The sequence below is a fragment of the Pelobates fuscus genome, chromosome 5 (genome assembly GCF_036172605.1).
Source record: "Pelobates fuscus isolate aPelFus1 chromosome 5, aPelFus1.pri, whole genome shotgun sequence".
In the NCBI taxonomy this organism is placed as follows: Eukaryota; Metazoa; Chordata; class Amphibia; order Anura; family Pelobatidae; genus Pelobates; species Pelobates fuscus.
The window spans coordinates 344,558,384-344,572,280 of NC_086321.1; the positions used below are offsets into that span (position 1 = coordinate 344,558,384).

The 13,897-nt window shown below is 41.7% G+C and overlaps 1 protein-coding gene across 4 annotated transcripts in view; it reads right to left on the minus strand.

Moving 5' to 3' along the window:
- Positions 1-10,932, minus strand: part of NRG1 (neuregulin 1) — a 719,872-nt gene extending 708,940 nt beyond the window's left edge. For all 4 annotated transcript variants that reach the window (XM_063455822.1, XM_063455820.1, XM_063455821.1 and 1 more), the window contains exon 1: positions 9,279-10,932. In XM_063455822.1, the coding sequence (XP_063311892.1) occupies positions 9,279-10,377 (1,099 nt within the window). In that variant the 5' untranslated portion in view covers positions 10,378-10,932. The remainder of the gene's footprint in view (positions 1-9,278) is intronic.
- Between the last annotated feature and the right edge of the window lie 2,965 nt (positions 10,933-13,897).

Genomic DNA, 13,897 nt, shown 5'->3' on the forward strand with positions numbered 1-13,897 from the left:
TGGGGTAGCTTGGTCTTGGTACAAACTTCACATGCCCCGATGAATTCTTTAATATCCTTGCGTAAGTCAGGCCACCAAAAATCTTTAGAGACCAGCGCATAGGTCTTGCGGATGCCAGGATGCCCAGCCACCTTGCTGTTATGGAGACAGCGTAGCACCTCCAGTCGGAGAGCGGCAGGAACGAAGTGTCGATCCCCAGGAGTCTGTTTGGGTGCCAAATGCTGAAACTTCATGATCTCAGAAAGCATAGGAGAGTGAATCCTGAGATTCGTGTTCGCGATGATATTCCCCTTAGGAACTATGGAGGACAGAAGTGGTTCAGTTATAGTGGATGGTTCATATTGACGAGACAAAGCATCGGCTTTAGAGTTCTTAGAACCAGGTCTATACGTAAGTACATAATTAAAGTGAGTGAGGAACAAAGCCCAGCGAGCCTGCCTGGCGGACAAGCGCTTAGCCTCCCCAATATAAGACAAGTTCTTATGATCCGTTAGGATAGTAACAGGGTGTAGTGTCCCTTCCAGTAAATGTCTCCACTCCTTTAAAGCCTTAATGACCGCTAACAGTTCCCTCTCCCCGATGTCATATCTGCTCTCAGGCCCAGACAATTTTTTAGAGAAGAAACCACAAGGGTGTAACGGTTTATCCACCCCTAACCTTTGAGACAGAACAGCCCCAACTCCTGTCTCAGAAGCATCGACCTCGAGCAAGAAAGGCATATCAGTCGTATCAGGATGAACTAGAATGGGAGCTGAGGCAAAAAGGGCCTTGAGAGTCTTAAAAGCAACAAGAGCTTCCTCAGACCAGAACTTAGTATCAGCCCCTTGTTTGGTCATATTGGTAATAGGCGCAATGATAGAGGAGTAACCCTTAATGAAGCACCTATAGTAGTTGGAAAAACCAATAAACCTTTGGATAGCCTTGAGTCCTTTGGGCAAAGGCCAGTCTAAAATAGATTGGAGTTTACCAGGATCCATTTTAAAACCTTCCCCAGAAATCACGTACCCAAGAAAGTCTACCTGAGACTTATCAAAACTGCACTTTTCCAATTTGCAGTATAGACCATGTTGCAGAAGTTTGTGTAACACCTTTCTGACCTGTCTATGGTGAGTCTCAATCTCCTTAGAGTGTATTAGTATGTCGTCCAGGTAAACAATAACACAATCATGCTGAAACTCCCTAAGTACCTCATTAATCAACTCTTGAAATACTGCAGGAGCATTGCATAGTCCAAATGGCATAACAGTGTATTCGTAATGGCCATACCGGGTATTGAATGCCGTCATCCACTCGTGACCTTGCTGGATTCTCACCAAATTGTAAGCCCCTCTGAGATCTAACTTGGTGAAGATTTTGGAGCCCTTAAGACGATCAAATAACTCGGTAATCAGTGGGATAGGATAGGCATTTCTGACAGTTATTTTATTCAAGCCTCGGTAATCGATACAAGGTCTCAGCGTGCCATCCTTCTTCTTAATGAAAAAGAACCCCGCCCCGGCCGGAGAAGAAGACCTCCTGATGAATCCCTTTTCTAAATTCTCCTGAATATACTCCTCGAGAACCGAGTTTTCCTGAACAGACAAAGGATATACATGGCCCCTCGGAGGCATAGTCCCGGGTAGAAGCTTAATTTTACAGTCAAATGACCTGTGTGGCGGCAAAGAATCGGCATTCTTCTTGTCAAACACTGCCCTTAAGTCTAGGTAAAGGTCTGGTATTTGTCTTTCTGTGGACTGAGTAGGATTCTCCTGTATGTTAATATTAGCTAATGGAGAAACCTTGCACAAACACCAATCCTGGCAACCCTGGCCCCACGAGAGTATCTCCCCTAACTCCCAATCAATAATAGGGTTATGTTCTTTCAACCATGGGTACCCCAGAACTATGGGAACGGAAGGAGACGAAATGAGCAGAAGAGATAAATTCTCCACGTGTAGGATACCAACATTTAACTCAATGGGTATGGTCTCACGAAAGATAACAGGGTCTAGTAGTGGTCTACCATCTATGGCCTCAACGGCCAAGGGTGTCTCCCTTAGCTGGGATGGGAAATTGTTTTTACTAGCAAAGGCTTGGTCGATAAAATTCTCAGCAGCACCAGAATCTATCAAAGCCATAGCCCTTACTACTTCCCTCCCGCAAGTTAAGGAAACTGGTAGCAGAAGCCTGTGATCTTTATAATTAGGAGTAGAGGACAAAATAGAAACACCCAAGGCCTGTCCTCTAGAGAGACTTAGGTGCGAGCGTTTCCCGGGCGGTTAGAACAGTTCGAGAGTAAATGACCCTTAGCTCCACAATACATACACAAACCCTCTCTTCTCCTGTACTGTCTTTCCTCCTCAGAGAGGCGGGTATACCCTATCTGCATAGGTTTAGGAAGCAAAGATACCGTGGAGTCAGGACTTGGAAAAGCGGGGGCTAACCTAAAAGAAGGTCTCCGGTTCCTCTCTCGAGTGTTCTGTCTCTCTCTTAAACGTTCATCTATACGAGAGATGAACGAAATTAAATCCTCTAAATTCTCAGGGAGTTCTCTGGTGGCAACCTCATCAAGGATTACTTCAGATAAGCCATTCAAAAATACATCCATATACGCCTGCTCATTCCACTTGACCTCTGACGCCAGAGACCTGAACTCTAGTGCATAATCCACCAGTGTTTGGTTCTCCTGTCTCAGACGCAACAGTAATCTGGCTGCATTAACCTTTCTACCTGGAGGGTCAAATGTTCTTCTAAAAGCAGCTACAAAGGCGTTATAGTTATAAACTAATGGGTTATCGTTCTCCCATAATGGGTTGGCCCATCTCAGAGCTTTCTCAATAAGTAGGGTGATAATAAATCCTACCTTTGCCCTATCTGTAGGATAAGAGCGAGGTTGCAATTCAAAATGGATACTAATTTGGTTTAAGAAACCACGACACTTCTCAGGAGCCCCACCATAGCGTACTGGGGGGGTAATGCGAGAAGAAGCACCCACTGTGGCTACCTCTAGACCTGAACCGACAGGAGAAACAGGGGTATTACGTATCTCCTCTGGTGGGTTATTGGCACGAGATAATAGAGCCTGTAGCGCAAGCGCCATCTGATCCATTCTGTGATCCATGGCTTCAAACCTAGGATCAGGAGAGGCAAGCTGACTGTTTGTACTCGCAGGATCCATTGGCCCTGTCGTAATGTCAGGATCGGGACAGGGATCCAACACGCAGAGTACAAACAGTAGCCAGATACGTATACCGGACCTTAGAATGGCCGGACTAACGTAAGTAGTACAGTATAGAATGGTCAAAGACAAGCCAAGGTCGAGGGTAACAGAAGACAGGTAAGCGAGAGACAAGCCGAATCAAGGGTAACAGAGATAAGCAGAGTAAGGTAAACAAGCCGGGTCAAAACCAAAAGGGATAATAGAATACACAAGCACTGAGTGACTAGAACAAGCTAGAACCACGACAGGGCAATGAGCTAATGAAAGAAGCTCTGTTAAATACCCTGTTCAGAGCAGTAACCACGCCTCCGAGGCGTCCTGATTGGTCCTGCAGCAATTGAGTGACAGGTCGTTCCGGAGGAGTGTCCTGATGACAACTTCCTGCCTAGATGCTGTAAAAGGCAGTCACTCCCTCGCGGCCGGCCTTGCATGACCGGATAGACCGTGGGAAAGGGAGCCATCAGGCCGTCTGGATGGAGGAACAGCTAAGTCTCTACCTCTTTCGGAGGTAGAGACCACAGGTACCCTGACAATTCTCTCTCCCTGCTTTTAAACGGAAATCTCTGTTTTTCGATAATACACACAATGAAGTCATAGTTTTTCCTTCGATAAACTATTATATCTCAATCCTCCAATTTAGGAGTCTATAAGCCAAACTGTGGGTTTGGTATCTTTAGAACATACCTTAATATGTAGGCCAAAGAGCATATTTTAAGAATATTTTCATTTTTGTTACAAACTTGTTGTTGTAACACTGCAATTGCAGTCTAAATTTTGCAAGTTATTTCTCATAGTACCACAGAGTGTTTATCCCATCTTACCTGAGCAGGGATTAACCGAAGGGCAAGCCATCAAGTTCTTTCGAGCTGTTGCCCGGCCCCAGAGTTCTCATATTCTCTGGGCTTTTTTTGTACTTCACTGCGTTTTCTTAGGGTCTGCCTAAGTTAAAAGGGTAATCCACATGTGTACCCCGTGCTCACTGTGCCTAGAGAGGTACCAGCTAGTCCTTGCTGACGAAGAGTCCAAGGCCGAAACAATTGTCCGGGTTGTTTTGCCTCTCTCGCAGAGAAAATTTGTAGTTATTTGGGATCTGGACTGCCTTTATGGGCAGCAGTGTTAATTTTGTCGACTAACAATTTTAGTCAAATTTTAGTCGACTAAAATATTTTAGATTTAGTCGACTAAAACAATTCAAATGACTAAAATACGACTAAAACTAAAATGTTTTTTTAGTCAACAGACTATGAATAAAACTAAATTGAAATTTGCCGCCAAAATTAACACTACATAGAGGGGCTGTGGAAGGGGCAAAAGGTTTGAGGGAGAGACACATAGAGGGGCTGAGGGAGAGACACATAGAGGGGCTGAGGGAGAGACACATAGAGGGGCTGAGGGAGAGAGACATAGAGGGGCTGAGAGGACACAAAGTGACACAGAGGGGCAAAAGAGACATATGGAGACTTCAACTAAACCCATTAGATTGTATTCGTGTAGACTAAAATCTACTGGAGATTTGGTTGACTAAAACTAGACTAAAACCAAACAATTCTGATTACTAAAATACGATTAAAACTAAAATAGCTTTTTACTCCAAAGACTATAACTAAAACTGAATTGAAATTTGTCGCCAAAATTAACACTGATGGGCAGGAGTAGTCTGATGTGCAAATGTTATAGGTTCTCTCTGTAAAGACACAACTGAGCAAAAACATGTTTGAGACCTGAGTGAGGATTAGCCGAAGGTCAAGCTATTGAATTTGTCTGAGCTTTTGCCCGTTCTCATATTCTTTATTTAGCCAATTAGCTCCTAGCAAATGAGGAAGTTCTTAGCAGAATACACATTAGTAGAGTTATTCACTAAAGTGTGAATTGTCATGAATTCAGTTAATTTCAAATTTAAGGCCGAAAAAAAACAAATCTCCAGGTCACTTGAGCTTCTAGTTTGGTTATATTGGGCTTAAATGTTAAATTCATTTTGTGTTCACTTTTAAACCCAACAATTCTGACTTTAGAATAACCCAAATAATGTAACCCATAGTTACCTAGTGGGAAGCTACATAAAACACCTTTATAACTATTTCAGACACATAATCCTTTGTCTGACAAAAATATATATATATATATATAATCACAATAAAAAACAGCACATAGAATTGTAAATAAACGAAGTCTCTCTATTGGCAGCTACATGTGAAAACTGACACGTTAGGGAGCACTGTACACTTGAAAACACCCACAGCATTTAGACACTCTATTCTAAATATATTATATAAATAAAACAAAACATGGCAATATGTTTAAAGTATGGCTCTGTGTATGAGGCTCCGATTGCTGTTGGCTGGGAGATTAGCTCCATATGGGGTAATGACAATAATTCCATTAGGGCCAGTGTTTCCACTTATGTGGTGGGGTCACCCAAAGCAGCTGTACTGCCCATCTGAGTACCAGTCGACTCACTCAGCCATGATTAAAAGTTGGGGTGAAGGGCGCAAGCGGTTGTACATTTTACACTGCTGATCTATTACCTGCCTTGCTTCCAGGCACACTCAAGGAGATGCCTGGACAGCAAACCTTATAGAAGAGGAGGGGTGTACAAGGGGGCAGCACCACACGTTGCTGACCCCTACCCTGTGCGTGATAGAATTGGGAGCGACCACAGATGCAAACTGGAAGCAGGAGCTCATGAGACAGTATGGAGACAGGAGGTACCACACTGGCTAAAATGGCTTCTTCCAGTGCACCCAGCCCCCACCTGAGAATGTGTGTGTGTGTGTGTGTATCAGACTTTGTGTGTGTGTGTGTATATGTATTAAGCAGTTTGTGTGTTTGTATATTTATCGTTTAAGCAGTTTGTGTGTGTGTATTAGGTAGTATATGAGGCAGTTTTGGTGTATGTATTTGTATGAGGTAATGTGTATATGTGTGTGTTAATTTTTTTGACAGTGTTTGTGTATATGAATATATGTATTACACAGTGCGAGTGTGTGTGCGTATATGTATGTGTGTATTAGCATGTATGTGTGCATGGATGTATGCATTAAACAGTGTATTTATCAAGATCAGTCTCCTTTTAAAAGGTCTCAGCCCATTATCTCATTTCCTTGTTGCCATAGTCTTTTTCCCACTATTTGCCTGTCTCACATAAAGAAGCACAAGCAGGCAGACACTTCTAGTCTATTTACTAAACAGTGACTTGATAAGTCTTTTAAAACTTGGGCCAAAACAGCAAAGTGAAAAACATATGAGATGTACATTTTTCCACGTTTTCTATTTTGGCCTCAGTTTTCAACTCACTGTTTCATGAATACACACAGTTGGAAAACACACACATACACACAGGAAACACTGCGACAAGGGCAAAAACACTAACAACGAAAATAATGACTGGGAAGATTAGACAGAGAGGAATAAACAAAGCTTGCAAGTGCAGGAAAAAACTGAGGATCGGTTGAAAAGGGATGATCAAACACAGAGAATGGGGAGTTTATCCATTAAACATCAAACTTTAGGAAACAAACACGAAATTGCAAATGTTAGGCCAAAACAGCCAGTTTGAAAAATATGGTGTTCAGTTAATAAACTTCTGATCTTCATCTCATGAAGGGCAGCAAAATGGATTTTTGCCGAGGGAGGCAGAAATCCTTGCATTGGCCCTCAATACCATCATAATAAACCAGCCTTTAAAAATCCTATATCACAATGTAATGTCACATTTATATAATGGCAGTAGGGTTGTATATAGTTACAAAAACTAAACAAGTCGGATATTGTATACAGTCGTAAGGTCTTTAGGGACCAGATGGTGATGATACATCGAAGAAATATTACTGGTCTTTAAGAAGTTAAAGAGATCACTCTCTTATTTTTCTGCATCATTGTTTGTGCATTTATCTCAAAGAGGTTGTGGTCATCCCGTAAGCATTGTGTCCAAATGAATGGGTGAATAAAACCATAACATCACCTGAACTAAATTATTACAGCTTTACACTATGCCATGATAACAGCCCACACTCCAAAGTGATTCAAAACAGAACACAATATATATGCATTAACACATGTTGATTTAATAATACTGCATAATCAAATTTGGTTAATCATGCGAAGCTCAAAATGTCAAACAAATTAATATTTTCAGAATGTATGTCAGCCTTTACATTACTCGAATTACTGAAAAAAAACAAAATTAAAATAATTAAATAAAAAATAAAATAATAAAACGAAGAGCAAGACTTGAAAATCTAATACAAACAAAAAATAATAAAATAAAAAAAAATAACACAAGACATCACGCTGAGATAGTACCATTCTGATTAAGCATACACATTCCTTTGAAACCCCCCACTAGCCCCCATACATTTGTAGAGGTGAACTGGAAATCGACATAGCAATCATCAGAATCACAAAACACAAAAAAATAAATAAACACAAAACATGTTAGTAGTTAAACCTGTATGCTGCATTATGCTGTTAACACAACGGATATAAAGCCAAGCCCTGAATTTACACATTGATGGGAATCTAGAATACATATTGCACTCAGGCGCCAAAATAATTAGCAATTTATTTCACATCCTTCTGTTACACAGAAGGTTAAATTGCTGCATGAGTTCCAACAATGATGATTGCTGTCTGCCACACAGCTACAAAGCAAGGAATTCCCATTTACGTTTTCTAAAGATTAAAAAAAAAGGAAAATAAAGCATAAAGTATATTCATCTATGTAATAAATAAAAGTGGTACGCTCTATAGCAACGTCAGTTTTATATTAGCTATTAAGACATTTCCCAGAAGGGTATTCTCCATGTTTTACACTGACATTTATCAACTAGAACTGGGAATTCCCAACTCATTCTGACACTTCAGCACCTCACTAGCTGAACAGCTCCCAGCAGCCTATTGGACAATCTTGAATATGGTGCAAGAATGCAGAATCTGAATTTGGTGCACACAGATATCTAATGGATCATATTGAATGTACATATTTATGTGTACTCTCCTTTGCTGCCTGTTTTGTCTACTGGGAATTGGTACATTCCAAGCTGCATGTATGAAACACTTTGCTCATCTCATTAGCTACATGACACATAAAATCAGCCAGACAAAATAGAATTCAGAATGCAACAGATTTCACGAGACTGGCTGCAATTTGGATAAACAGATTGAAAAATGTTCCACGCATGCAAACCCGCGCCAGTCAGTAATCAAAGTAGACATGGTGGTGATGGTTGTGCGAAGTATTTACAAAAAATAACAAGATACAAAATTGTATTTACTTATAGCAATTGTCATGTTCCTAAACACATGATCTCACAATGTAGCCATGTACATATTTTATTCTAAAGCCACAGAGAATAATAAATAAATAAACTATTAATGATTTTCCAGGCTGTAACTACACAGTAGGGGACATTGATTTGCAAAGTTAACATTATGACACTTTTTTGTTTTTTTTGTATTAAGTATTATTATCATATTATTATAAAATTCTAACAATACGGTAACCATTACAATGAACCTGCTTTTTTTTTAATTACTTTTAAACTATGTGTGATGCCATCACAATCAGGGCCTAACTGCATTTATGATACACATGCACTATAGCGTATTATTAAATATATATATATAAATACATATATACATATACATAACATTTCCTGCAAATATCATAGGAACTAAGTATGTCATCTCTTCAATGGGATCCTCAGTTAAATCACAAATATATCCCAAAACCTCTAACATGTCACAATGCATTCTTCTAGAACTCCTTAGATTTCTAAAGCCACTCACAGAAAAAGTTACCACCATTGCCCACACTGATAGGGCAAGAGTTAACAAATGTAGAGGCTACCATTCCAATAACAATAATTGAGAAGTCATATCAACATGTTTAAATGACACTGTCCAAAGAGAACAAGCAAAAACTTATCAGTGAAGTTCCCTGCCAATGCAGCATTTTGAAATGTAAACAATCAATTGAATGTGAGGTCCAAACAAGCCACCACTTAGTCAACATTCCATAAGGAATTTTGTGTTTCCCAACAAGCATTCTATTTGTAAGAAACCAGACAGGGTAACTTACCACATCCCCTGCAGAGCACCTTGCCAACATCCTTCTTCAGCTTCCTACCAGACTCCAGGGGTGGGAAAGAAGCCCTGAAGACAGAAGTGGTGTTGGTTGGGTCCATGAAGAAGAGGTACCTGCTGTCTTGCTTCAACTTGACACAGCTGGATCCGAAATCCCCCAGCAGTGTAATAACTGAGTCCTTCTCCAAACCACCACTTTTCACTGCCCACACCTGATGGACCTTTACCAGGTAAGACTCTAGGCTGCTGCCGGCAGGGGCAGGAGATGCAGCTGCACTGGGCAGAGGGACCAAGTCTGAGAAGCCACTTATGATGATGGTGGAAGCTGTGGTGGTAAGAATGGATAAAGAAGGTGCTATCCACTGGGTAACAGTCACAGGGTCTTCTCTGGGTGCAATGCTCACCCCTGGTAATGTCTGCTCCCTGTCTTCCTCTCCATACACCTGATTTTTGACCACCTGTCCTTTTCTCCTGCCAGAGGTAACAAGGTCCCCACCTCTCTCTCCTTCCTCTGCCAATTTCCTCCTGCCACCCTCTGCCCCAGACCCACCTTGTTGATGATGCTGTTGCTGCTGCACTTTGCCCTCAATCACCACCCTGGAGCGTTGAGCCAGCTCTTGCACCGAGCCCACAGTAGGGGAGAAATAACAGACAGGTCCACCGGCTGCACCAGAAGGGACCACTCCAACTCCACCACCGGCACCTGCCGCCAGAGCAGCAAGCAGCGCCCCTCCAGCCACCACTGCAGCAGGGAGAGGAGGAGCTGGGGGAGACGGAGAAGCTGCTGTAGCCGCTGCAGCACCAGAGCCCCCACCAGAGCCACCAGGAGCGCCGGTCACTGCAGCAGCAGCACCACCACCACCACCTGCTCCTGGACCTCCAGCAGAAGAAGACGAGGAAGAAGAAGAGGAGGCAGTCACCGCAGCCGAGGTCCACAGGAAAAACAACAGGGCACCATAACAACAACCCCAGCAGCAGGAGCAGCCACTACCTGTGAGAGCAGAGCCTGGACCAGGCAGCAAGCAGGGAGACAGACCAGCAGTCAGAGAGGTTGAGGAGGAAGACGGAGAAGAAGAGGTGTATTGCAATCTCATGGTAAAACTGTCTCTGCTGACTGGATTCCTTTTTTATGCTTTCAGTTTATTGCCCCTTCTCCCCACCCCCCCTTGCCCGGGTTCCTTTTAGAATTCCAATAGAACGTGGAGAAGATTTTTTTTTTTTTTTGGAAGGGGAGCTGTAGAAGGTTATATCTTGGCGCAGCAACAAGAGGTTGATGGGGCGGAGGTTTTTTTGGTTGTTGTTTTTTTTTTGTTTTTTGTTTTTTTGTTTTTTTTTCCTCCTCTCTCTTTTGCTTTGCAGGACCCAGTAGACTTGAGGTGTTGTTGGTGGTGATGGGGAAATTGAAGAAGAAATGCAGCTGAGGGGATGGGTGAATTAGGTTAGCCAATTTCCCACAAGCCTTAAAAAAAAATAAAAAAAAATCATGCACAATAAGAATAGGAATTAAAAAAAAAATTGCAAGAAAAAAAATGTATATATTTAAGATGTTGGTTTTCAAGGGAGATGAATGATGCTGAAGCCAAGTACTGGCGTTTCTGCTCGGAGGAGGAGGAGGATGAGATGCTATTGCTGAATGGTTTGAAAAGACCAAACCTCCTGTGTGGAGTATAGGGATTCTGCAGATGAAACTGCTGCTACAGACAGAGAGGCAGTGACACACACTAACACACACACTAACACACACACACACATACAGACAGGCAGCCAGGAGGAGGAGCATTGCTTCCTAAAACCATGTGTGCACTTTCCCCACTGTTTACATTAAAGGTTTCACTTTCCATTTTCCAAAAAAGCATTTTGATGTTTTCTTATTTCATCCATAAATGATGCTGATTTGCCTTTTTTTAATGTTTTTTTTTTTTCTTTCTTTTTTCTTTTCTTTGTCAGTCACACAGTATACGGAGTTTGTTTTTTCTTTTATTTGCATATGTGTTTTGGTATGCTTAGCTTTCAAATTGCTGTCAGCTGCACTGGGGGAACATATGTTTAAGCTGACGGCTTAAATGGCAAAGCTGAATATTTCAGCGAGAATTTTTGTATTTTTTTTTATCTCGCATTTCGCACATAGTCTTTTTCATGTGCTCATCATTTTTTTTTTGTAACCCCTCGAGTGCTTATGATCTGACACGAATGCTATAAAATAAAGAAATTTGTCTAATGCCTAGCCCTTAATGGGTTAAGAATCACAGATAGTTTAACCAGAGACTAAATATGTAAAAATAATATATGCTAATATGTAGACCTGGGCATTTAGACAAATGCAAATCTGGACGAATTTTGAGTCATTCGTTCGTCTAGAATACAAATGAACAAATTATCTTTACATGTGATCCACAAAAATCAATTGCTTGCTAGACAAAATTCGCCCATGCAATCAGTACTTTGGACTCTTTCCTTGTAATTAGCGGTTTAATGTACCTTTTAACAGTGGCAGCCAATTGCCTTCCACAACGCAATCCCCTGGGCTGCTTGATGGAGGAATATAGGTGAATGGGAGGAGCTTGCCAATAGTCAACCCAACAATATTAAAGGAGGGAGATGGCTGCAGTAATGTCCTTTCACTCTAAGCCACCTTGCCTTTAAGGCTGGCTAAGCATCAAGGCAGTTAGAGCTCTGCAACTGCTATGTATCTGCCCTTTCTCTGCTGTGGCAGAACTGCAACTCCTAGAACTATGAGCTACCAGGGCAGGCTGAGAATCAAGGGAGTTGTAATTCTACAAAAAGGCAGAGACTGGCTTTTATGATGATGATGATTCATTAAGGATTCATTCGTGATGTTTACTGCCCCATCTGCTAAGCAGTCAACCCAACTAAACCTATTAATCTCATCCCATACAGCTCTTATTCTCATATGTCCAAGAACCCTCATTCATCGTCACTAACCCTATTTAACCCACGTATAATTCTCTCAACTTCCGATAATCTTATTACCCCCCTACTGACTCGACAGGCCTCGACCTCTATCTCAGCATCCTTTTCCACCTGTCCCCTGACTTTGTTCCTCCCCACTAACCCCATTAACCCTATGTGCTATCCTTAAAATGTTTTTACTAATCTTTACCTTTCACGGTACAGCCCCCTGTACTAGAGGCGTGCTTAGTTTACTTGGCACCCGGGGCATTGTTCTATGATTTCTGTAAATTCTTTTGCATGTCACTCTGCCCCACCCCCGTTTGTGTGTAAGGCATGCAATAGATCATTTGTACATTCACATTCATTTCCATACACACATTCTCCTTTCTTTACTCCTGGGTGGTCCCTCTTTTATTTACAGGCCTACTCTTATACTAATCTACTCCTATACTTGTCTCTTACTCTATATATAGCTTTTTGCCCCTAACACTAGAATATATATATACGCAAACATGCACATTCATATACATACACATACAAGTGTATTCATATATCCCCCAAAACCCACACACATAAACTGAAATACCCCGCAAAAACACACACATATACACACATTCATTTACGCATACACACATACATATATATATATATTTATATATACATGTATATATATATATAATTGGATTCCAACAGGTTAATGCACTCACGCTAAATGAAAATAAGGTTGCCAGGTGCTGCGAACCAGGGCTTGTAGACATAGAAAAGTTGAAAGATGGCTTGCACTCAAGGTCTGTTAAAACTCCATTCTTTATTTAATAATGATTAAAAACGACATCGACGTTTCATTCCCTAATCTGGACTTTCCTCAGAATCATAATCGATTAAAACATACATACATTCTCACACACATGATTTTTATTTCATGTTTCAGGCTCCCTTTCTTACCTGTTGCCTGGGGGAATGCTGGATCGGAGTCTCTGTGCACATGCACAGCTCCCCAAGAACCGTCTCTGTACTGATGCTGGGGGTCTCACAACATCAGTACAGGGTACTTGCAGCCAGTGGTCAAAGTGATACTCGCTTCCTCTCCGCAACACATTTAAATCAGCAGAGCAGGCACCTGCCACATAACACCTCTTTAAAAAAATGTCAGGCTAGTGCCTATGGTGCCTAATGATATAACCCTTCATTGGCGTCCCATCAAATATAGGGCTCAATTTCAGACCCTGGTACTTGCTTACAAATTGCTACACAATGCTGCTCCAACCTATCTATCATCACTAGTGCACAGATATGTCCCGTCTAGGCCTCTACTCTTGGCCGGAGACCTACGTCTAACCTTTGTTCGTACTCCTATCTCTGATGTTCGCCTTAAAGACTTCACTATGGCTGCACCATTCCCATGGAACCCCCTTCCCCTTCTGTTAGACTTTTACCCAGTCTCCACTCCTTCATAAAGTCTTTGAAAACTTACTACTTCAGGAAAGCATATCAATTAAACTGTGAACAGCTTTTCCTCCCCGTACCCTGATTCCTCTCCTGCAACTGTCATCAAAACAAAACACTAAGCCCTTAGTGAATACTATCCTAACTATCCTACATTTCTACCCTACCCTTACCTTTTGTGTCACTATACCCCACTCCCTCTAGCACGTAAGCTCATTGAGCAGGCCCCTCAACCCATCTGTTCCTGTGCGTCCA